The 23,153-nt window shown below is 40.3% G+C and overlaps 1 protein-coding gene across 1 annotated transcript in view; it reads right to left on the reverse strand.

Annotated features, from left to right (window-relative positions):
- Positions 1-23,153, reverse strand: part of KCNH1 (potassium voltage-gated channel subfamily H member 1) — a 308,492-nt gene that overhangs the window by 251,818 nt on the left and 33,521 nt on the right. The window contains exons 2-5 of the mRNA XM_075204209.1: positions 11,165-11,288; positions 9,307-9,413; positions 5,762-5,890; positions 2,606-2,724 (exon numbers count right to left, since the gene is read on the reverse strand). Of these exons, the coding sequence (XP_075060310.1) occupies positions 2,606-2,724; positions 5,762-5,890; positions 9,307-9,413; positions 11,165-11,288 (479 nt within the window). The remainder of the gene's footprint in view (positions 1-2,605; positions 2,725-5,761; positions 5,891-9,306; positions 9,414-11,164; positions 11,289-23,153) is intronic.

Here is a 23,153-nt window from a genome sequence, read left to right on the forward strand (position 1 = left end):
GCAGATTGTAAGCTCATTTGGGTCATCTTACCTTCTGATTAATGTCATTGTATGTAATTAGTTTGTGTCATGTCATGATCATGTCAATGTACAGCGCTGCGTTACATGTCAACAAGATAATAATATTTGTGGATATAAGTAACAAAATGAGGTTTCGCCATAGGGTGACTAGTCTCCAGGCTGAGGACTTCAGCAACCTGGAAAACTTCTGCTTAGAGTCGCCACTCCGTCAAATTGAGAGGCAACAACTTAGGTGAGTTTCATCTTATAAGATACCTTACAAACATGCTAATTTAGGATGGTTGGGAGGTATGCGGCAATGAATGTGTTTGGAGTGGAGTGAGAGGAGAGAACGGGGCAGCGTAGCACTTCAAGTGCGCTAGACACACCCCCTGGGTGTGGCCACACAACCCACCATGTCACGCCCACTGTGCTGTGGCCACGCCCCGTCCCAAGGATGCCTACCCAAATATTGGGAGGTATGTTAAAAGGATGCCTCCCTGGTTGGCCTTAATTGGAGCTATTCCAGGCACGTTCCACTGGACCTAGGACACACTGAGGGATTATATCTTCCTGTTGAAGCATCTGTGTCCTCGCGCAGTGGGGCTTGACTATGCAAATATAATATCATAGCACCACCCTCTGTACAGCAAAGGGAAACGGGATCCAGGAGTCTCCCGGGACAATAGGCCAATATGTTCTTAGTTTGAATCTTCACCAGGGGCAGGCTGGGCTGGGGGGCAGGGGAGGGGCATCTGCCCCCCGGACCGGTCCCATAGTGGGCTACCTTGGGCTGGGTCACTGGGCCGCCTGTATTTTTTTTTTCTTTAAAATGTTCCTAGTAGGCTGCAGAGTCCTGTCTTGCCCCCCAGGCTAAAATTTGCCAGCCCTGCCCTGACATTCACTGATGGCACCACCCCCTCACCTCCTCCCTTGTTGGACTTTGAAGAAGACAGTATCTGATGTGGTTCTAGATGTCACCATACTGTAAGAGCCGGGGTCCTAGAGGCCATCTGGCTTTCTTAGATGAAAACTCCATGGGGTAAATTTATCAAGCTGTAGATTTGAAAAAGTGAAGATGTTGCCTATAGCAACCAATCAGATTCTAGCTGTCAGTTATTTAGTACATTCTACAAAATGACAGCTAGAATCTGATTGGCTGCTATAGGCAACATCTCCACTTTTTCAAACCTGCAGCTTGATAAATTTACCCCCAGGTGTACTGGATTTCTTTACGTCCTACTTGTTCTGTTTTTCTGTATTTATTCTTGCATTGCCTTCCTATCACTGGCTTACTGCACTGTACAATACTTCTGAATACAAACATAAATCCTAACATGAGTTTGTAGCCACTATCACCGGTGCAGCTGATGATTAAGCACAGTAGTAGATATATCTCATGTAGGATCAAAGCTATCCGGCCCTTGCCTGTGTTTCCCTCTGTTACACCGTGCTCCTGTGTAATGTGCACAAAGCTCAGCGAGGTCTTCAGTGTGAAGCGCTATTTATAAGCTTCTTTTTATCTCCATCATAGCAAGTGCTCCGTATGAACAACAGGCCAGTCTAGTGTGTCTGAACAAGCTGTGTCTATGAATGCAAATGCATCATAATCACTAATGTCTTAAACAAGAAAAAGAGGGAAAATATTACAGAAAGCACCAAGTGTTACCGCTCAGAAACAGCGTTCCAGATCCTGCCCCCGTCCCCACCTTGTTCACATATATCTCTATTTCTAACTATAATTTGACAATCATACGCTATGCATCATTATAAGTAAAAAGCAGGGACGTGGAATAAGTGCAACTGCTGGTGCGTTTCAAAGATAATAAGAAATGAAATTGAAATGTTTTCATTTGTATACAAATAGCTTTTTTTTGTGCTATACATCTGTATATGCTGCTTTATATACAATAGAACTTTATTAAGCTTGTTTTGTTTTTTTTAAGTAATCCGTGCTCAGTCTGATTTGATTTTAATGTATAACTCTTGTCTACCCGAGGTGGGGGTAGCCATTTTGGTGTCTGAAACAATTTTTCAGCCTATCAATTCACTATGGACGAGTGCCATTACTGAGGCGTGAGGCACAAAGGCTGAATCCTCATGAAGACTGATTCAGCCCTCCCCTGTATCATACCTGCCTATTCTCACGGAATGTCTGGAAGAATATGGAACTTTGGGGGAAGTCTCTCGGGAGAACAGACTACGCTCTGGGCCCCGCCCACTTCCCTTGGGAAGTAGGCAGGGGCGGACTGGCCCGTGGGGCAGGGGGGCAGAGCCCCCCCCCCCCCGGGCCAGCCACCCCCCGGATGCAAAATACAGCACTTTCCCCCCCCCGCCTGTGTGCCCCCCGGGCTTCCCTCTCCCAGCCCGCGCCTGGAAGTGGGTGGGGCTTCATAATGTGATCCACTACAAATTGCATCAAGGCCACGCCCCCACTGCACAATGATGTGGATAGTGACATCGCGCAGTGGGTCTCCGGGTTGTGATGATGTGAATCGCTTTGTCACACCCACTGAATTTGCCCCTTGGACTCCGGAGGGGAGGTCCTTCCCAAAAGTAGGCAACCATGCCCTGTATGTAGGTGGCGCTTTTAGCAGAACATTACCTCAGCGAGCCTGGAATGTTTATGCACGTTCTCCCCTTTATGGACGGTGGGAGCGAGCTGTTGCAGGACCCCTCTGCTGCTGGTTAGAGCTCTTGTTAAGCGGGCTAGTTTCCCCCAACCTGCAAAAAAAAAAAATACAGTAAATAGTCATTTGGAGCATTGTCTACAAATATATCATGTGTATTAATATTGTATTTGCATTTTTACACAGCACCATACATAGATAATGACATTTCAGAAGGAATTCACATACTTGTGATATGTTATAGCACATAGCACATTGCGTTGTCCCAAAAACTGTAACTAAAGGTCTCAGCATGCCAGCCGTAGGCTAGAGAGAGACCGATTGGACAAGACTATTCTAGACTATTCTATATTATACAGAATATAGGGAACATAACTGGTGCACAGGAAAAAAAAGTGCTGTGACCCACAGCAATCAGACATTTTATTTTCTAAATTACACTAGAAAAAAATGTTCTAGGCTTTTCCATGTTAAATTTTATTTATTATTAATTTTATTCTCCACCTCCCTCGCACTAGGGGCCATTCCCAAAACATTCTGACCATTAGGACAATCGTGGAAATCGGGAACTTCCCACCCATATTGGGAGGTATGGTCTATCCAGAGACGAAACTAGCGAGCTGTTGGCCCCAGTGCAAGGAAGCGGGGAGAAGGGAACGGGGGCCACAGCTCGCCCCATTATCTCCATGGGCCCCGGTACACTGCACCTGATGCTCCAATGGTAGTTCCGCCATCCAGGACTTATAGTAAGTTTTACATCACCATTTTGAAAGGAGCCTATTTCTACTGCTTACAAAAGCTCAGAAAAATTCTAGGATCATTTTAATGAGTGTTATCTTTTTATCAGCAGGGAAAATGTGGCTTTTATGCATTAAAATCATTTACCAGCATTATTGTCATGTTCCTGAGTGTTAAACACTTTGGAAACAGCTGGTGTGGCAGCAACGAGCACTTTCTATAGACCTCAGTCTTGTGAGCCAATAATAGATATCTGCTGCTTTTATACTGACATGAACCGGGGCTTCAAAAAAGCAGTTTTGATACCAGCCCCAGATATAAGTTACAAGTTGTAACTTATATCTGGGGCTGGTATCAAAACTGCTTTTTTGAAGCCCCGGTTACATCTGTAACAACTGCCCGACTATTGGTGCACAAAAACTTTCAGAAACTGTTAAACAGAAGAAAAGGTGAAATAATAAATGATTAAGCTCCAGCTGACAGTGAATGAAAATCTTTAGAACATTATACAAAACTCATGTCCAGGATCTCTTAAACCTTTTAAAAATTATTGATACATTGATACCTCCCTTTAAACAAAGTATTTTTTTTGGAGGCGGGGGGGTGGGGGGGGGGGGGCGGGTTAGGTGGTAGGCAGGTGTTACCAGTTTTGGAATGTTTAGTTCCATTGTTAAAAATGAATTGTTTTCATTAATGCAGACTCAAGTTTATTGAAGAGCTGCTGTCGTTATAAGTAGCTGAATCATTCTCCCCTGTCAGGTCTGTGATTAATTATCTAACAAGTTTATGTAGTCCTGCTCTGTGCATTTTAATTGGCGGACTGGAAGAAACCATAATGTCTGTGTAACAAGCTGCTATTTGATTAACTCCATTACAGAAAGCACACATTCTTAAGGCAAAATAGATACCGCTTTTTGCAAACGAAATAATAGAGAATTACTAGTGAAAGCATTATTCAGCGGCACAGGGCAGTCTCAGGATCTCATTAGCAGCAGAGATAAAAGGCCTTGAATGTCTTTATAAATGCAAGACGGGTCATACGTTGGCAGGAGAATGAACTCTCCTGTTGGACTCGCTGAATGAGCATGAGTCATGTTTGCTTTTTGGAACTGTAAGACATAACAGGGGCCATCACCAAAAATAACGTATAAATCTCACTTACACAGCCTCTCGCCTCCCTTCAAACTGATTTAATTTCATTTGTGAAATTGCATCAGGCAAGTTTCAAAATGTTCCTGATATTTTGTGCCAACATTTAATATTTCAAGTGAAAATACTATACTAGTATATATGAGTGTTTATTAGAGCATTACAGTGGTATTAGTTGTTTCCTTGCTAAATTTAAATTTTTATTCATTTATTTATTTTGTTTTCCACCTGCCTCACACTATGTGCCACTAGGATCCTCACCATTTGCTAATTTTAGTAAACATTGTGTTGGATCTCTCCTTCCGCCAGCGCTCGTTGACCTTTATAGTAATCTCCCCGGCAGAAGTCCCAGTGTTGGGCACAGTTATTGGGATTGTTGAATTGGACAAAGGGTGAGTGTGCGCCTATGTGTGGGTTCCATCTGAGGAAACCCCACCAATCAGTCACTGTGTGTGGCAAAGTGAAATTATTTTTTAAATGTCTTGATAGGTCATGTGATCAACGCCAGCCTGCACAGCTGGCACAGCTGGCACACCCAAGCTGTGGCCTACAGTTGGTACAGTCACATTATTGGTCCACCAATAAAAAATAGCACTGCTTCTACAGCTCTGGGGGAAGAAAAAAAAAAAAGGGCAAATTTGCCTTAATCCTTTATTTAAGGCATAGAAAGGTTTCTTAAATAGGCTAATTAATAAGTGCTCCGAATACTAGTTTTTGAGCTTTGGCTGGACATTCTTTTATTTACTAGTTCTGTAACTACCCTGATCCTTTTAGCTGTGCTCTCTCTTTTGCTTTACTTAATTCACATACCATATAACTTACAAGTCATGGATTTGTGTTATATGATGTGTGGGATCTCCTGTAAAGCCTTTTAGATCCTGTCTTCCCTTTGTGAGTAATTAGCAATCAGTAATATCACATTGCTTCATTTACAGTTCCAGCAAAAGCGCTTACTGGAAAAATATGTAGATAAGAATCAAGAGAAAGAAGGCTATATTTATATAAACTGATTATCTCCAAGGGACGCAGAGAGCTACCAGCTGACAGGACCAGGGGTGATGGGAGTATATCTGAAAATAATTCCTCTTCTCATAAAAATATTAAACATATCAGAGAAAGGCCATCAGGCTTATGTAGGTTCAACAAATACTCATTTCTGAAGCATTGCTCAGAGAGGAATAGCAACAAAACACTTCACTACGTTCTGTCTCAATACGTGCATATAAAAAACAATCTTTACAAACCCTTTGTTGAATCATCCTCAATTGGTTGTTTAAAAGCTGTGATGTCACTGAAAGTGCAAAGAAACAATACGACTTTGTCCTGCTCATTTCGGATGGGGGCGATCTTCACAAAGAACCACACAGGCGTCCCTGGAAGAGGAATGTGTTTGTTAGGGATTTGAAGAAGACTGACAGTCACATGTTCACAATTCAGTGGCAGAATACATTTGGGATTTTGCATCAACATTTTGTCTACAGCAGGAAAAGGGTGGTAAGGAAAAAATACTAGTAATAGTTCATAGGGGTAGAGGGATGCTGTTGGCTTATAAGCGCCAGTTTTGGGGGTAATGGATAGGAAATTGTATTTGTTCTATATCACTTTAACTTTGTTTGATCCACAGGGCCATTTTTATGCCTATAAATTGCCCTTCTATTCAAACACTCCTTCAACCCACAACAAATACAAATACAGAAAGTAAAGACATTGTAAGGTATAGCACACAGACAGAATTGAGTTGTATTATGGGTCAGGCAGAAGGGTTATTCTCCCCAGGACCAGCAATGAGGCCTGTACAGGGCATTTTGCAGTGCTGCATTTATTGCAGTCATGTACACAGAAGCTTGGTCTCTTCCGCTACTTATAGGATCTCACTAACCTATAGCAAGGGTTATGTAGTAAAGATATCCAATAACAGGTGTTATGCAGGTGCACATAATGAAGAGGTGCATCCTTTAGTCCTGGGGAGCTGGTACCAATAATAGCATAACTAGAAATTTTATCGCCTGTGGCAAGAAGGAATACTGGTGCCCCCTAGTCGCTAACTCGGGGAATGCCAAAAATGAGGAGGATAAAAGTGTCTGCTGCATCTTGGGTAAGAAAAAAGTGTGTATTAACAATATTTTGAAGGTGGAGGTAACAGGACTGCGAGGGACACTAGATGTGAAGAATAAAGCAGAAAGTCGAGGCAATGGTGGGCTTAGGAGACTCAGAAAATTGTGGTATTTTTGGTAGTGAAGGAGCTTTGAGGGGAGGTGGTGAAGAGGAAAGATAATGAGTTCTGCTTTGGTCATTTTAAGTTGCATTGGGACATACAGGTGGGAATAGCAGAAAGGCACCTGGTCACACAATATAATTTGGTAGGTTTGAGTGCCATCAGTGAAGAGATGGAATAGGAGGCTGAGTGAGTGAACTATTTCACCAGGAGAAGAGGTGGACAGGTAGATAAGCAGAGGGGCGTCAACAGAACCTTGAGGGACCCAACAGACAGTGAGAGTGGAGGGGAGGATATATCAGAGGTAGACACATTGATGGAACAGTTGAATACTTAGGAGGTGATTCAAAAGGAAAGGTGTCACAAAGGCCTGTGGAGTGAAGGGTGTGCAGGAGAAGAGGGTGACAAGAAACCCTGTTACTGGAGATGTGCATGATATATTAGGGCTGATTCGTGCCTTTGTGCACCTCTTTCATAATTACTGTAATGGAGATCTTAAAGGATCCATTTGATTGCCCTCTCTTGAGCAGGGCTCTTCTATGCTTTGCTTTTATATCTGCATTTTTTTAATTAATACCTTGTTTTATGTGTCCTGTTTTCAGCACTGTGGCGCCTTACATTTTAATAACAATAATAATAATGATAAAGCCTCTTGCAGAGAATTATATCTTGCATGTAAATGTATTTATTTCCATTGTTCTTGGATATGACAACAGATAAGCTCAAGTTTGTGCAGTAACTACAGTTGTGTGTACATAGCCACAGGCACATCAATGCCTCTTTCCAAACAAACAAATGCAATTATTTGCAATTGCATTAACATACAATACTTGGGCAAAAGTACATGGACATTCGAACAGCTCATCAATATCTGCTTGTTGAACTTCTCATTACAAAACCATGGGCATTAATATGGATTTGGTCCACCCTTTGTTACTATAACAGCCCCCGCTCTTCCAGGAAGGCTTTCCACTAGGTTTTGAACATGGCTGCGGGGATTACATCCAACCAGCCACAAGAGCATTAGTAAAGTCGAGCGTTGATGTTGGGCGATAAGGTCTGGCTCATAGTCGGTATTCCAAATCATCCCAAAGGTGTTCGATAGGGTTGAGGTCAGGGCTCTATGTAGGCCAGTCAACGTCTTCTACACTAAGCTTGGGAAACCATTTGTTGATGGACCTGGGCACATTGTCATGCTATAACAAGAAAGGGCCTTCCCCAAATATCATTGTATGCTGCAGCATTAAGATTTCCCTTCACTGGATTAAAGGACCCAGGCTAAGCCATTAAAAAATTGGTGGGGTACGGAATAATGATGCTTATTATTCCGACAAGACTTACCCTGATGTGTTCAGACCGAAGGGCTCCTTCTCTGACCAGGCTCAAGGACGGCTGATGTGGAAACCGACTGTAAGCAATTGTGATCACTGAAAAAGCCGGCGCCACTTCATGACGTCACCGGCAAGCGCGACGCTGTTATCGGTGCTGTTAAGGGGGTAATGTAAGCATGCGAGGATGGTAATGTACAACGCTTTGTAAAGTACATTGTCCATGCCAGCATACTTACATTACCCCCTTAACAGCACCGATAACAGCATTGCGCTTGCCGGTGACGTCATGAAGTGGCGCCGGCTTCTTCAGTGATCACAATTGCTTACAGTCGGTTTCCAAATCAGCCGTTCTGGAGCCTGGTCGGAGAAGGAGCCCTTCAGTCTGAACACGTCGGGGTAAGTCTTATCGGGGTGCTGACTACCAATGTAAAAATAACCTCCTCCACCAAACTTCATAGCTGGTAATCTGCATTCGGGTAGGAAGCATTCTCCTGGCATCTGTGAAACCCAGATCCGAGAGTCAAAAAGTTAGTGATTGCTTTACACAAATTCTAATCCAACAGTCCAGAAAGATGTATTATAGGGCAATTATAGGATTGTTAGACTTTATTCATACTATTTGCATACGCACCTCTACTAAGCTTCAATACAATCACATTGGATGGAGCATCTATATTTGAGCGCACTGGATCTATTGTCATCCATACGCTTGTAGGTTCTTTAACAAAGCAATAGTAAATGTTCGGGTTGAATGATCACATTGTAATGTATGTGGGCAACTTAAGGAATATGAAAATGAACAAATCTGCCTGGCAGGGAGATACCACTGAAAGGGGCATCCCCGTCAATTCTGATGTTGGTGCAATTTTATCATAGTTATAACAGCAATGACTTCTAATAAATCACGGAGATCACCCGGCCAGCAGATCAGGCGCAGCAGATGTAATTTGTGTGAGACAATGTTATGTGCTTATTGCAGAATACTTGTTGTATGAATACTGAGACATTATCATGAACACAGCTCTGAACCAGTAGAAGATAATGAGCAGAGGTGATTTAACAATCTAGCAGTCATGCAGAGCCCATTGTTCTTCAGCCTTCACTGCGGCACTAAATAAAGTATCAAAACTGAAACAATGCCATTATATTATCTACCCTGTGACATTACAAAGGAGCATGTAAACAAACTAGACTTGATCGTATGCAAAATAAAATAAAAGGTGAATATTAAATAGACACTTACTGTTTTTCTTATACATTAAAATTTCAAAGGAGTTCATCTCGTAATTCTCAAACGTCTGTCTGACTTTTTCAATGGTCTCTTTGTCCGTCAACTCCCCGTACATAAAGCTGCAATAAAGTAATGCATACATTGTAACACTCCATGTCTTATGGACAGTTCCTTGAGTAAGTCAGGAATGGCTACACAACTTACTTAGATGTGTAAAACAAGAGTTTTAGATGTGTACTCGAGAATTCTCCAAATTAAATTGATTGGATCATTCTCGCATATGACCATAAAGCCAGTCGGCAGAGGATCTGAGATCTCAGTGAATCTGGCCATCTACCAATCACATGGACAAGCCTCTATTTGATCTGGATGGTTTACCTGAGTGCCAAAAGGCTGATTTTCTCCAATTGGTGAAACCACGTAACTTACTTACTAAGTGGTCAAATTAGAAAAGGACTCTGTTGTTGGTACTCGGAATTAACTACAGGATTGGTCCTTGCCAACTTTTATTAAAATAAACTAAAGGTCATTATTTAAGAGTAAGTAAAAATATATTATATGTATATACAGTGCCAATGGCATGTAGTGAAAAAATGACAGTTAAATTTAAAACGGCAATATCTTTATGGAAAAACTTGCCCTTAAAGACGTTTCCTTTAATTTCTGAGGAAATTATTGATATACTCTTCCCTCATAATTGGTCATATCATGGGTTTATTGCTTGGTGTCATATTATTTTGTAGATATTCAACTGAAACCAGGAAGCAACTTTGGCAAAATATTTACGGCTGTATTAAGATTTCATACATGTGTAGTGAACTTAAGGTTTAAGGTTCTTTTAAAGTAGAACTTAGTAGAAGAAGAAACAGATTCTAATAATCTGGCAACCACATTGTCCAGTGGAATAGTGATTGAAAATGGGCAGAATGGAAAACCAGTCGGCTAAAGAAGCACATTGACACTTGTAAGACATCATTTGTCATGCAAAACAAGGAAGCTCCTTGTTTGAATGTTTTTAATCCATTGGGGGGGAAAAAACGCCCCTAGTAATTCTCTTTCATAAGTCTATGCCTATCTCAGAGTATGTATAAAATTTAAGTAGTTTTGCGGGGGATAATTTGCTCCCCCATGAAATGCCAATCAATGTGCCTTCTCCGTAGCTTAGAATCTTCTATTTATATTTGGCTGCTTAACTAGCTTACTTGCCTTCATGCTCTTCTCCAGAACCCAGCAACGAATGCACCCACCTGCCCGTTGCCTCTCATCAGAAGGATATCTAAAGACACCGCTGTGTGTGTAACTGCCATATATATTGCAGGAGATGAATGTTTTGTACTTTAGTAAATGTACCTTTGTCCACAATTGTATCCACACAAAGGGTTGGATGTAATTTACGCTTACTTTGCATTCCAAGCCACATGAATCTTAAGATACGTGCAAGTTGGAATAGTATGAAACATGGGTACAATCATCCACTAGTGGGAAATAAGCCACAACAGATAAGCCTCCTGGAGGTGTATCTTTGGCCATTTCACCCTCAGTGTAGTAGGTAAAGAGTGTTAACACCCTTACTGCACTCTGCCCACCCACTACCTCCCCCATTCCGCCTTTCTAAGCGCAGAGAGGCGCAAAGGGGAGATACATCACAGTCTGAGAGCAGTCATGCGCAGTTGTAAAAAGTGCTTTTTGTACTTAAGAGTCAGGCTTACTTCCAACTCTATATGACCCGAAAACAAAGGGCAGCTACTTAGATATATAAGTCTTCTACGGTGTCAGTGATATTTTGATTTTAAGCCTGCATAGCAATAAAATGAGATCAATAGACTGAAATGATCGAGGAGGCAGAACATCAATGCAATGTTTTTATTACCTGCATGTGCTACTTTTTTGCATAACTTCAGCCCGGTGGTATCCTGATAACTTGCAGAACCCGTCATTGCTGTAGACGATGGGCCAGTCCACTATCTGGGCATTACCCAAGACAAAATTAGTATCTGTTCCAGAAAAGACACGAGAAATATTTTACTAGCATAACTATTACATTTAGTCAGTATTACACAGTAACGACAGCCCCTTGCTCTGATCTCCTGATAACACTTCTTATTGATCTACTTATATCCAACTAAAACCGCCAGCTTTCCCTCGCACCCCTCATTTACTCATAAGGGTGACTGTAACGTTGATATCGCTGTGTTTGGAGATTTCCTATATTGATTCAGATATTGTTTTTAACACGCCTGAACCTACTTATCATAATCATACATACAGTATGCACACAAATGGATATATACAGAGAGGACAGCGGTATGTCTTATTTGTGAGGTCTACATTTAACTGAACAAAATGTCATTTTAATGTAATTATTATTATTTTTGTTTGTTTGTTTGTTTTGTGATTTTTTTCATTCAATTTATACATTGAACCTAAAATATTACAAAATATCTCAATATTATGATTGATAATTGTTTCAGAAATGCGTGCCTCTTTAGTTAAAAGTGTTAATTTTAATAAATTTTTCTTTCATGTTTTATTTTTACTTTGGAGAACAAATATTCTCTTATATTTTAAAATGAATTTCAATTTCAGTTTATACTTCTCCTTATCACAATTTTGCACCTCCCCCAATCCCAAATGCCTCACACCACATGCTGCAGCCTAGTGAGCCTATTGGATAATCAGGCCCTGTGGATGATGTCACCAAAAATGCGTTGCTCCTCCCCCATTTGCGCTTTTTAAATGGCTCCTCTGTGGGAAGGTGGCGGCTGTCTCACCCCTGCTCAGTGGCCGTTGAATGGCAGTATGTAGTGAGATGATGGAGACAGTTCAGCAGCATCTCAGGATCGTATATATATGGCTCCTACCACTGTGGGCTTGGGCAACAGGCAGGGGCGGACCTAGGCTTTAGGTTAAGGGGGGCGATTTTGCATAATCACGCCCCTCCTTTACTGTGATTGGCTGGGCTGCATTTAGCCCCGCCCCCGCTCTTGATTGGCCCCTCCCATTTGGTCGGCGTCTGGGACGTATTTTAAAGTTAGGCTTTCTGCTGCTAGGAGGGGCGAATGCCCCGATCGCCCCCCCCTTCCCCCCTGGATCCCCTACTGGCAACAGGGAGCTAAAACAACGGTACCAAATTTTCAATTTAAGAGTATTTTAAAGCACTAGTGCAATAGATAGAGGGGTATTCAATTGTCAGCGAGTTGTTTTTTTTGAGAGCGTTAAGTCATTTTAACGCTGTTTTTCTATAATTTTCGAGCGAGTTAACTATAACCGCGATTCAATTCCATTTTTAACGCTCAGGTTTTTTTTCATGAAACGGTCCTCTTGCGCTCCAGTGGAAGGTCTATTGAAAGTATAGGGTGTGTGAGAGGCAGCCGCGTTAAAAGCTATTAATTTGGTTTTTAACGCGGCGCATTGAACAGGAAAACATGCTGTTTTATCTCGCACCTCTTTGGGGTGTGTTAAAAATAAAAAACCTCTGAAAAGTATTTGAAATCATGTAATAATTTGGAAGAAAATTTAAACTTATGTTTATCACTAATGCCTAACTTGTGTATGTTGATTTTCCTGTGAAAAAATAATGAAATAAAATAAACATAAAAAAAATTAAATCACAAATTAATTATATTTATGTATGTTTTTGGTACAAATATGAATGGAGCAATGTGTTTTGACATGGTATAGATGATTCTATGGTAAAAAAAAATAGTTAAAAATATGCTAAAGAAAGTACTGTAATATAGATATTATCAAAAGTGTAATGCAATCTACTGTATGAAAATGTATGCAAAACCTTTTTTTTGTGTTATATATGACAGCGTTAAAACTCCCGTTCACTCCCCTTAAAACTTGCAAACACAATGTTTAACACGTGGGGGCAGCGTTCCCTCTTTTTCAATTGAATTGCACGAGTTTTCCCGCTGCGCTAACTCAAAACGGTCGCTTTTGGCGTCAAAAACCTGTGGGAGATTTTTTCTTTTTACGCTGCGGGGAGAAAAAAAACTCGCTGACAATTGAATACCCCCATATTGTGGGTTTTTGTAAAAAAATAAAACTATTTAAAAAAATAACAAATTAAAAGTAATATAGCATTTAGGACCCATAGAGTAGAATTCGGTGGGTATACAAAGCTAGTGCTAGGGCTGACATTGTCCCACTTCTGCGAGTGGTGGGGAAAGGCTTTCTTGTGCTATGACTGGCAGTCATAGACTTCCTATTAGGATGGACATACCCTGAGATTTGGATTATCCGATTATCTTCACACCTACAGTATATCATCTATATAACAGTGGCAATTTATCAGCATAAGAAGTACTACCACCACATCTATAAAATTCATCCACTGATTCAATAGGTAAATGTCAATCCAGTGAGAAGTCTATATAGATTTGTTAATTTTGATTATATACCCCCCTCCCCTGATTCATAATTGGACGACTAGCAATTCATTGTCATTTTTTTTTTTTTAAATTATGCAAATAGATATGCAAAATAACTAGTCAGAACTTTCAAAGCATTCTGGCTCCAATCAGAGGCGATGGAACACGGTAAGTGGGGCAGGACGCACCTCACTCACCAGTGCGCCCATCCAACCTCCCCGTGCCTGGCATAGGGGCCTTCCTCCTTAGTCTCCGAGCCCATACTATGAACGGAGTGGGGATCGGAACAGGCGCCTTGGGAGTGGTGCACGCGCAAACTGCAATTCAGCTTAACTCCAATTCAATAAATGTAACGGAGTCTCATAATCAATTAGGAAAGCTACGGTTTATAACACAGGGACACGGCATTCTGAAGTGATGATAGGTGTATAGGGGGCCTATTCCTCTGTCACACCAGAGGTTTCATTCTTAAAGTAGCGCATCAAGAATTTTGGCATCAGAATAACCAGATTTTCCAATTCAATGTTATGATGACTGAGCCAATCATAGCTTCAGAACGCTGCGTTTTTCTGGTTGGCTCATAGTCATTTTGTCTAAAGGTTTTTTTTTCTTTTATTCCCTGTGATTCATAAAGAATTTTTCATTGGACTACATAGATGTTATATTTTATTAAACTGTTAAAAAACGAGTTTCAGGGAGTTTTTTAATTAAATTTAAAAAAAAAAAAAAATGTGTGTTTTTATTTCCTCTTCTTAAGGTATTTGGTATAATATGAGTTTTCCGTACTATTATACCATTATACCAATCATTATCATAACCCCGAAAAACCTACAGCGCGGAGTCACAGGAAGAGCCTCAGTGCTGTTAATAGCATGGTAGCTATGGGGAGGGAGCGGGGCTCCTTGTTTTGTGTGGCCCCCCTGCACCGACCACGGTTATTGCTCATGCTAATGGAAATCAGTCCAAACTGTATAGTGCTAGTTCTGGCCATGGATTTTAGGCTGGGACATGCTATCTTTAGGTAGGTGCGACTTAAAATAGATGAAGAAAGCCAAGTGTATAGACACAGTTTTGCACGCACGTCCTTGGCATATTTTTCAGTTCAACGCTTAATAAGCTCCGTGGACTTGTTTCAATCATGTCACAAAGCCTAGTTTAGAACTCACAGCTCATACTTTGTATTTTAGATCTGCAGGAGTACCCGGGCAGCGGGTGTGGTGGGGAGGCGGAATGCGGCAGGGGGCGACAAATAGCGTCACTTTGGCCCTGCCCTGCAACAATATCTACATTTTCCCTGCAAATTGAGTCATTGAGGCTCACGTTCTACTTCACTAGGAAGTGGGCAGGATGCTGGAGAATTGTCTGCTCTCCCAGGAGTCCAGGAGACCTACCCTGATTTTGGGAGTCTCCTGGAATGTCCGGGAGAATTGCAAATATGTCATAGCTATTACTGACTCATGGTACAATGATAAACATGTCCGGGACATCACACTTATTCCTGGTTCTACCTTGTTTAGTTGGAGATGTTTTATATGTAAAGAATGAGATAATAGCAACTGCAATACAAGGAGCTGTAGATGGGATTCTATGTGTGGGGTAACTCTAGAAAGTAGTGAGAAAGAGGGATTTCAAATAGGAACAATTTATAGACCACTCGGACAAGACGAGGAATGAGGCTGATTATTAATAGAGGAAATCACTGAGCTGGCAATGTGAGGTGAGGTGATAATTATGGGGGGGGGGGTGTTCAATATGCCTGATGTGGAATTGCTTAATCAGCCAGGAGCAGTGACATTCTGGATCGCTTGCTATCCAATCTCTCTAGCGATTAGTCAGGGAACCAACATAAAAGGACACAATCTTAGATTTGTTTAAATGGGTGTCTGTAGCAGAGAAATTGGGGTCTAATGACTATTGGTCAGTGTGGTTTAATATACACCCAGCATAACTGCACCAAAAAAAGGTTTTAGATTTAGAATCTTTTTTTTTTATTTGGCCAAATGAGAAATCATCTAAGTGATTCTCTGACCAGGTGGGAAGTGATAGATGCAGGGACAGTGGTGTATAGAACAAAAAATGCATCATTAAATTCAATAGAGCTGTGTGCCAAATATATTATTAACAGGAGAAGGAAGAAAAAGCCAATATAGTTCTCCAGGGAAGGCAGCGGTTATAAGAAATGACAACTGCATACAAGAAATATGGAGACCCTATCAGAGGAGGGTAAAAAGGTCACAAAAAAGTGAATCTAATAGAAACTAAACACAAAACAAGCTAAAATACAAAGAGAAGGAACAAATAGTAAATGGGGTAAAAAAAAAGTTACTTAGATATCTTAGTGAAAGGAAACGAAAGAGAAAAGAAGTAAGGTAAAAACTTTCTGGGTTGGATATATTAAAGGAGACAAATAAATTGCAGATGATTAATATAACTCTATTTGTCACATATTTATTGTTGAAAATTCAAAGTGGTCATCTACATTAGAGGGGAAAGCTAAGACCTGCGAGTCTCACATCAATAGTAGGGAGATTAAAGGAATTACTTTTGTGACAAAAAATAATTGTTTGCTTATAGAGTCAAATAAATGACAATATCCAAGGCTACGTGGATTCAGGGCTGGGCAATTCTTTGTTTTAACTTACAGTGTATATTTTCATTGTTCTTTATATAAAATGATCAGGTCCAGGGTTGTAGATAATGAGACAGCTTCTGGATGTGGCAACATGAAAAATAGACTATAGTGTTTTTCAAAATTTTTTATAAAAAATGCCAGTCTGGGCCTAAGGGGACATTTCTTCTTTATTTCATAAGTCACATTTGTGTATTTTAATATTTTATTTAGACTGGTTGGTTTATGTGTACATAGAAAAGCACTTGCCCTGTATAAACTGCACTTGGATGGTGCAGAGGCAGCCGACTAACAATAATGACAGATGCTGGCAGTCCCAGTGATATATAAAGATCATGGCTTTTTGTGGGGATAAAATAGTCTACTATCACCTGCTGAACGAGTACCCCCCCCCCCCCTGCTACCCCAATTCACAATCTCCACCCCTTGAAGTTAATTTAAATATATCGTCTTGAATCCTTGTTTTTGCATTTGGGCGTATAACTAGGTACATCCACATTCAACAAGGAATTTGCCAATCCCAACTTCTCTCAGCAGATGGAGCAAAACTCTCAACACCATAACCCAACCCCCCAGCGTTGCCTTCATCTGGATATGCTTATCCATTTGCTTTCTCATAGAATTGTATGTAACCCTCCAACATAGGTCCATGATATCACAAAAGGGAGAAAAAAGACCATTAGGGTTGCTCTTCCGTAATTTTGCAATATTTTAAGCAGGGCCACCATCAGGGGGGTACAGGGAGTACTAAAGTATGGGGCCCAGCAGCAGAGTGGGGCCCCGCCAGCCCTGGGCCGAAACAAATTTATTAGAGCAGGAGGCATCCACAGTGAATTAAAGGAGGTAGTGGGCGCAATTTCAAGGCAGTAGCTGCTCCTGAGATGTGAGGTGGTGTGGGGAGACCTCTGCGTGTAATTAAGGATGCGGCAGCAGGCCCCCTTGTAGGCAACATGTCTCCCTCCACTCCCAAGATGTCTGGACCCCACAGCTGCCACCATTTACCCCAGTCCCAGCCCCCCAGGTGCCCGGCTCCCGGACAGAGGGCTGTGACAAAGCAGATAGACTCTCTACAGTATCGCTGATGTCATGTAATTAATAACGTCACAGCACTGTCAATAGAAGGGAACCGAAAGGAGACAGCAAGAAGACGCAGAGAGGTAAGTAAGCTACTGCAGGGATTAGATGGAAGCGGGGATGGGGGGTGACTGTAGAGAATCTGGGGATGCAAATGTTGGGCAGAGATAAGGGGGCATAGGAGAAGGAAGGAGGGGGCCCTGCCTGTTACATTTGTACTGGGCCCCGCAATTTCTGATGGCAGCCCTGACTGTAAGTAACCATTTCTATTTATTTCTCAGTGTCATTGTCTCCTTCACCTAGGGCTTAGCAAGCTCTTTTGAAAACCTATCCTATATTGGTGTATTAAAAGGTCTCAGACACGAGGAGCTGGCTCTAGTCCAGACCAAGGTTCGTATCAGTTTCCGTTTAATGGAAATTAATCTTTTATGCAAGATAGCTCTGACCTGGCTCTGGTTTAAGAAAGCCCAAAGCTTCTTAAGGGATTAAGGTGCTACAATGTTACATCACAATAAAGTGTGCACTGAGATTACACCGGAAGAAGACTACGGAGGAGAGCAAAATCGTTTTTAGAAGTCTGAGTCTATCTAGTAAATGGATTGAATCTGCTTGTGGGTGTTAGGACCAAAACCTTATTGGAAATTTTAACCCTAGAAGAGTTAATTGCTCAAAACACATGTAATAAGTGCTCATTTATTTTGCAAGAAATCCAATATATACAGGAAACCTGCTCAAAATTGCAGTTAAAAAAAATAAGGAAGTTTCTGATCGTAACAGTCATATGGTGGCAGTCTGAGTGCTTTATATAGGACATCGAGCCCGTGTCATATTTATTGACTGCATATATATATATATTTATCATTAGGTGCAAACTACCTCCCGACCAGAGGTAGTTTGCACCTATGGACTGCCATGATTTTTGCATGTTTGGTTTGAGCTACCTTCTCCGGGATTTCTTTACTCTAATTAAGCATAATTTCATATCTATTTTTTTCATTGTCGTTTGATTTCATATCAGATTAAATATATTTTCATTTTATGGGCATTAAGTAGGTGGAAAATAGTATTATCCCTAGAAATATACACTTTTCCTGAGTGCTTCCCATTGTTCCTTTTATTATATTCTTTATGTGTTTTACTTTTCACTGCCAAAGTTTTCTTTTATACTTTGTCCCAGACAGGGGATATTTTTACAAGATTAATTTTGCATAGATCTATTTATATTGCTTTTGCATTGGGATTCAGGTCTCTTATGCATTCATCATTGTTTAACTTTTACAAATGGCAAGTGCACAGAATTTAGCAGGAGGCTTTCAATTAGAATATTCCTGGTTCCACCATCTCCTGGCACCACATACCTCCCAATTGTCCCAATTTTGGTGGGACATCCCGAGTCACTGGTCGCAAAAGGGATGTGCCTTAACAAAAAGTGGGTGCTGTTTTGCTAGACACACACAGATATGCGGTGTGGAGGATAAGCGCAGACAACTGTCTTTTTGTTTTTTTGTTTTGTATACATATATGGGCATTTATATTGCCACGCAGCTGGTACCACATACAATATGGGATATACCGAGCTCGGGCTTATTGCCAAGCAGCTGGTATTATATATATATTGTTGGATATACCGAGCGCGGGCTTGTTTTTTTCTCTGGTTTTGTTTCAAAATATTGCCTTATTGTCTCAGCAGCTGTCCATTAAGCCTATTTAAGGCACATTTGGGTGTGGCTCACAAGCCAGGCCTTGCTAGATGTAAACCCCTATACCTGGGAGGTGAGTGCATCTGATTTTAACTGCATTTTAATGGTGTTTAAAGCATATAGGTCAGTGTAGGACCCGCATATAATGAGGTGCCCTTGACGTTGGGAAGCAGGCTTAAATGTTTTGATCAAAATATGAACTAATACCTCATGTTTACATTTTACTAAACACACACAGATATGCAGTGTGAAGGATAAGCGCTGACAACTGTCTTTTTGCTGTTTTACCTCCATTCGACCATTTGTGGACGGGTTTTGGGCTGAACTGGGGTGTGGCTTATTTTGTGCCAATTTTGTGATTGTAAATGTTGGTTACGGATCCCTGTTTACAATAATACCTATATTGCACAGCAGTGAGTTGAGGAAGAGATTAATTTAACCTGTGTATTAACCATAAAACCAAGAGGCTTACTAACATTGCTCAGACAACAAATCTCTGCTAAACAACAGCAACCAATCAGGCATCCACTTTTATTGTCTGATTTGCACTAGACAGATAAAAGCTAATTGCTCATTGGTTGCTATGGTTTTATGTAAATCTATACCTTTGAGCAATGTTAGTAACTAACTAACACTCAAAAACTCAATTAACTTATTAAGGAGACTAATTCTGCCTGCCTTCCCACAATGCCCTAAAGCCCAGCACTAGTAATAACCCTTCTTGTATCAAATATTCTGCAGTAAAATTCAGCCTTGAAATTAAATCAGAAATCTATTGTTTTTTTCATATTATCCCATGATGCCTGACTAATAGAAAATGATGAATGCTGAAATTATCCACATTTATGAATTTATCCATAATACACTTTTTACATTCGTACCTATAAAATTGTTTTTATTACAGCATTTAATTGTATTTAAGACAGCAAATACACTCTAGAAAGATTACAATGACCTTATTTTATGATATCTATAGCTATAGATTTCTTTGCAAATGCATTTTCTTCATGTGCAAAATATTTTTCATTGTCCTTTTAACGAGATAAATATATCAGGGAAACGTCTTGTAATGGAGTATAATTCAGTCACAAAAAATATAGCATTTATACAATATAGATCTTATAACCATGCAATATTCACAGTGAATTTATTTTTGTTAAAGAAAGAATATTTTGAGGGAATCTGTGGAAACAAGACTGATGTCAGGGACCACGTTGCTTGGAAGGCAGTTATATTTTTATACAGATTTAGTAATGTTATTATTTTAAAGTACACATGCATTATATGTCGTTTGTTGTAGCTCTATTAAAAGATATAAGGCACACAAAAAAACCACATACATGTACAAACACATTTAGAGGATTGCAAAAGGAGGACTGAAAATACCTAAAATACACGTACAAGTAATGGAAGCATTTCACAGCAAATCTATTCAATAGATATCACACCAGAAGCATTATTCCTTCTTGGCTGAGTGATCTAGAGATCCACTGTGCAGAGTTGCACTGTCCAGCAGATTCTTAATGCAGCCCATCAGGACAGAGTTCACATTAAATGAAGCTTTTAACACATTAATTTTCCAGTTGTTCAAATTGCCCAGAGGGAGTACTGACACAGTTCAAAAGATAACTTTCAGACTACCTTACTGTACAAGTTGAATAGAAATTTCTGGATTTCTGGTTCTATTAATAATTGTCCAAAAGGGCCATTGTATTATTATTTTTGTTCCAGATAAGAAAGCACTTAAGTAAAAGTTGAGCTATTTTTTTTTTCTACCCCTCGATTGGTTGGATCTTCTGTTGAATAGACTGCATATATTAGTTAAAACAAAGGACTTAGACGTGGTTTCGGCTGGGACATATACACAGGTATGGACTTGCATTACTAAGCACACTCTACAAACATTAATATAGTAGTTCTATGCCAACATTTGTTATTTTACAATAAATAATACCTACTACAATATACACAGGGAGGACTGATGCAGAGTTGTTGGCAAGATTGGGAGTAACTTACTATTACCATTAATAAAAAAAATAACATAGGAAAATTGCGTATTTTCACCCATGGATAGAGCCGCACACATCTTGAGATACGGCCGCTTCTGCATTGGCAGCATATGCGGCTGGTTTACGCCAAGTCAGCAGCAGCAGCGAGTATCTGCACCTGGATGGTAACAGGTGCAGAAGAGGCTTCCTAATTCAGGTCCAGGCAGGTGTAAGTACCAGAAACGCCCTAAGTCTACAAAGATGTATTTCTGGGTGCCCACTTTCTGAGCATGCGCAGAACGATTCCATGCAACATACACTATACAAACTGGCATACAACAAACTCTGCATCAGCTCCCCTGGAAAGTGTGAAATAAACATTGCAGTCTTCAACAGCATTGCTAAAACACTTTAACAATGTGGTGTACAATTGATTTTGTTGGCTTGACAATAAACAGCAAGGCCTTTTTTTTTTTTTCCTAACGCAAAGCTTTGTAAATTAACAGAAATTGGTACAGAACAAATATGGCAGTAGGGATGGAGTCAGGAGGAAGCTTTCATGGATACAGTGTAACCGCATTGTTATACCTGTCTGTCTATGGGATAATGTCCAGACTGAAAGTTAGAAAAGAAAACACGTTAAAACATGAGTGATAATCGAAGGAAAATTGTCAGATGAAATATTTAATAGTCTGATGTATTTATCACATGAAAACAAAACATATTTGTACAAAAGCCCAGGATTTCACGTCAGAGAAGAGGGTTTCCTTAAGCTGCTTGTCAAATCAGGGAAAAATATGCTACAAATATGACATGCTGCATCTACATCCAAAAAGCTAATAAAGCACATGTAACTGCAATCATGTCGTCCTTACCATGGACACCATTTCTTGTATCAAGCCTATATATGTCATACGTATGATAGTCATATATTCTGCAATATTGCAATTGGCCCAGTATTGCAACATGTGTAACACCGAAACAGCTGTGATATGTGATAATAATCTGAATTACTTCATTATTGGACATGTTTGTATAAATGCGGTTGAAAAATGACCAATATCGGCCTGTGTGCCGGTTATTTTTCGACCGCATGAACGGGACCCAGTACTGCGGATAATCCCTGGACAAGAGTCGCTCACAAAGCATACTACAGATGAGATATTGGACAGAAGGGCTGCTCTGCTCAATCACTAAATAAGCCAGACACTGAGGAGAATTCAATTACTGGTGAAGTCCCTTCGGAGTTTCGTGTGATGAGTCTCTCCGGGATGTTAGGGCTCCGATGGAACGTCAGTATTTGAATATAGAATATAGGTAATTTTAGAGATGGGGATTATACGAGTCTAGAAAATCCCCTTTCCTCAATCTTCAGGTAAAATTAATGCTTAACAGAAATGCCAGTACAAACCATGGTTCTAATGCTGCTTTACAAGAAATTTGTGGACTATTTTAGGGTAAGATAAATATACACTGTGAAATTTGAACGTGTTTTTGGCATTTGAATGTTTGTGCTTACAAGACATGTACGCTGTGCATAAACTTGGCAGCCTTGGACGAGCAGGGGGGAAGATTGAATCCCCTACCAGATATATATCACTATAAGAGGGGATCCACTGTCCCCCATCAATTGCTAGAGTCCATGTTGTAGCAGACACAGATAGTGACATATTTGGAAGAGTCTTGGAGAGAAAAAGACAATATCTCCCAGGTAAAGCTATATACACATCAAGCAAAATATTATACGCCTGTACAATGGCATCAATATACAATTGAGGCATGTACCTTGCGACCCGATTGTTTCTAATAAGATCGTAAGTCAAAAAAAATAAGTAATTGTGTCACATACAATTTAGTTTTAGTCTGAATAAGCAGAAAGACATTTACAGCGCACAGGCAATGTAGGAGATCAGATCATTAGAGTTTAAATATTATACTACAAAATGTAAATGTCAACTAACTTCAAACTGAATAAATCAATTTCACTAAATACGCCCAGATTGTCGAACATTTTTTACCATCTTCCTTTGATTGTATTGGATCAGTTGTTACTCACATACGTTATGACTGAAGGCAATACAATCAGATTGAA

Source organism: Mixophyes fleayi, chromosome 3, assembly GCF_038048845.1.
Source record: "Mixophyes fleayi isolate aMixFle1 chromosome 3, aMixFle1.hap1, whole genome shotgun sequence".
Classification (NCBI taxonomy): domain Eukaryota; kingdom Metazoa; phylum Chordata; class Amphibia; order Anura; family Limnodynastidae; genus Mixophyes; species Mixophyes fleayi.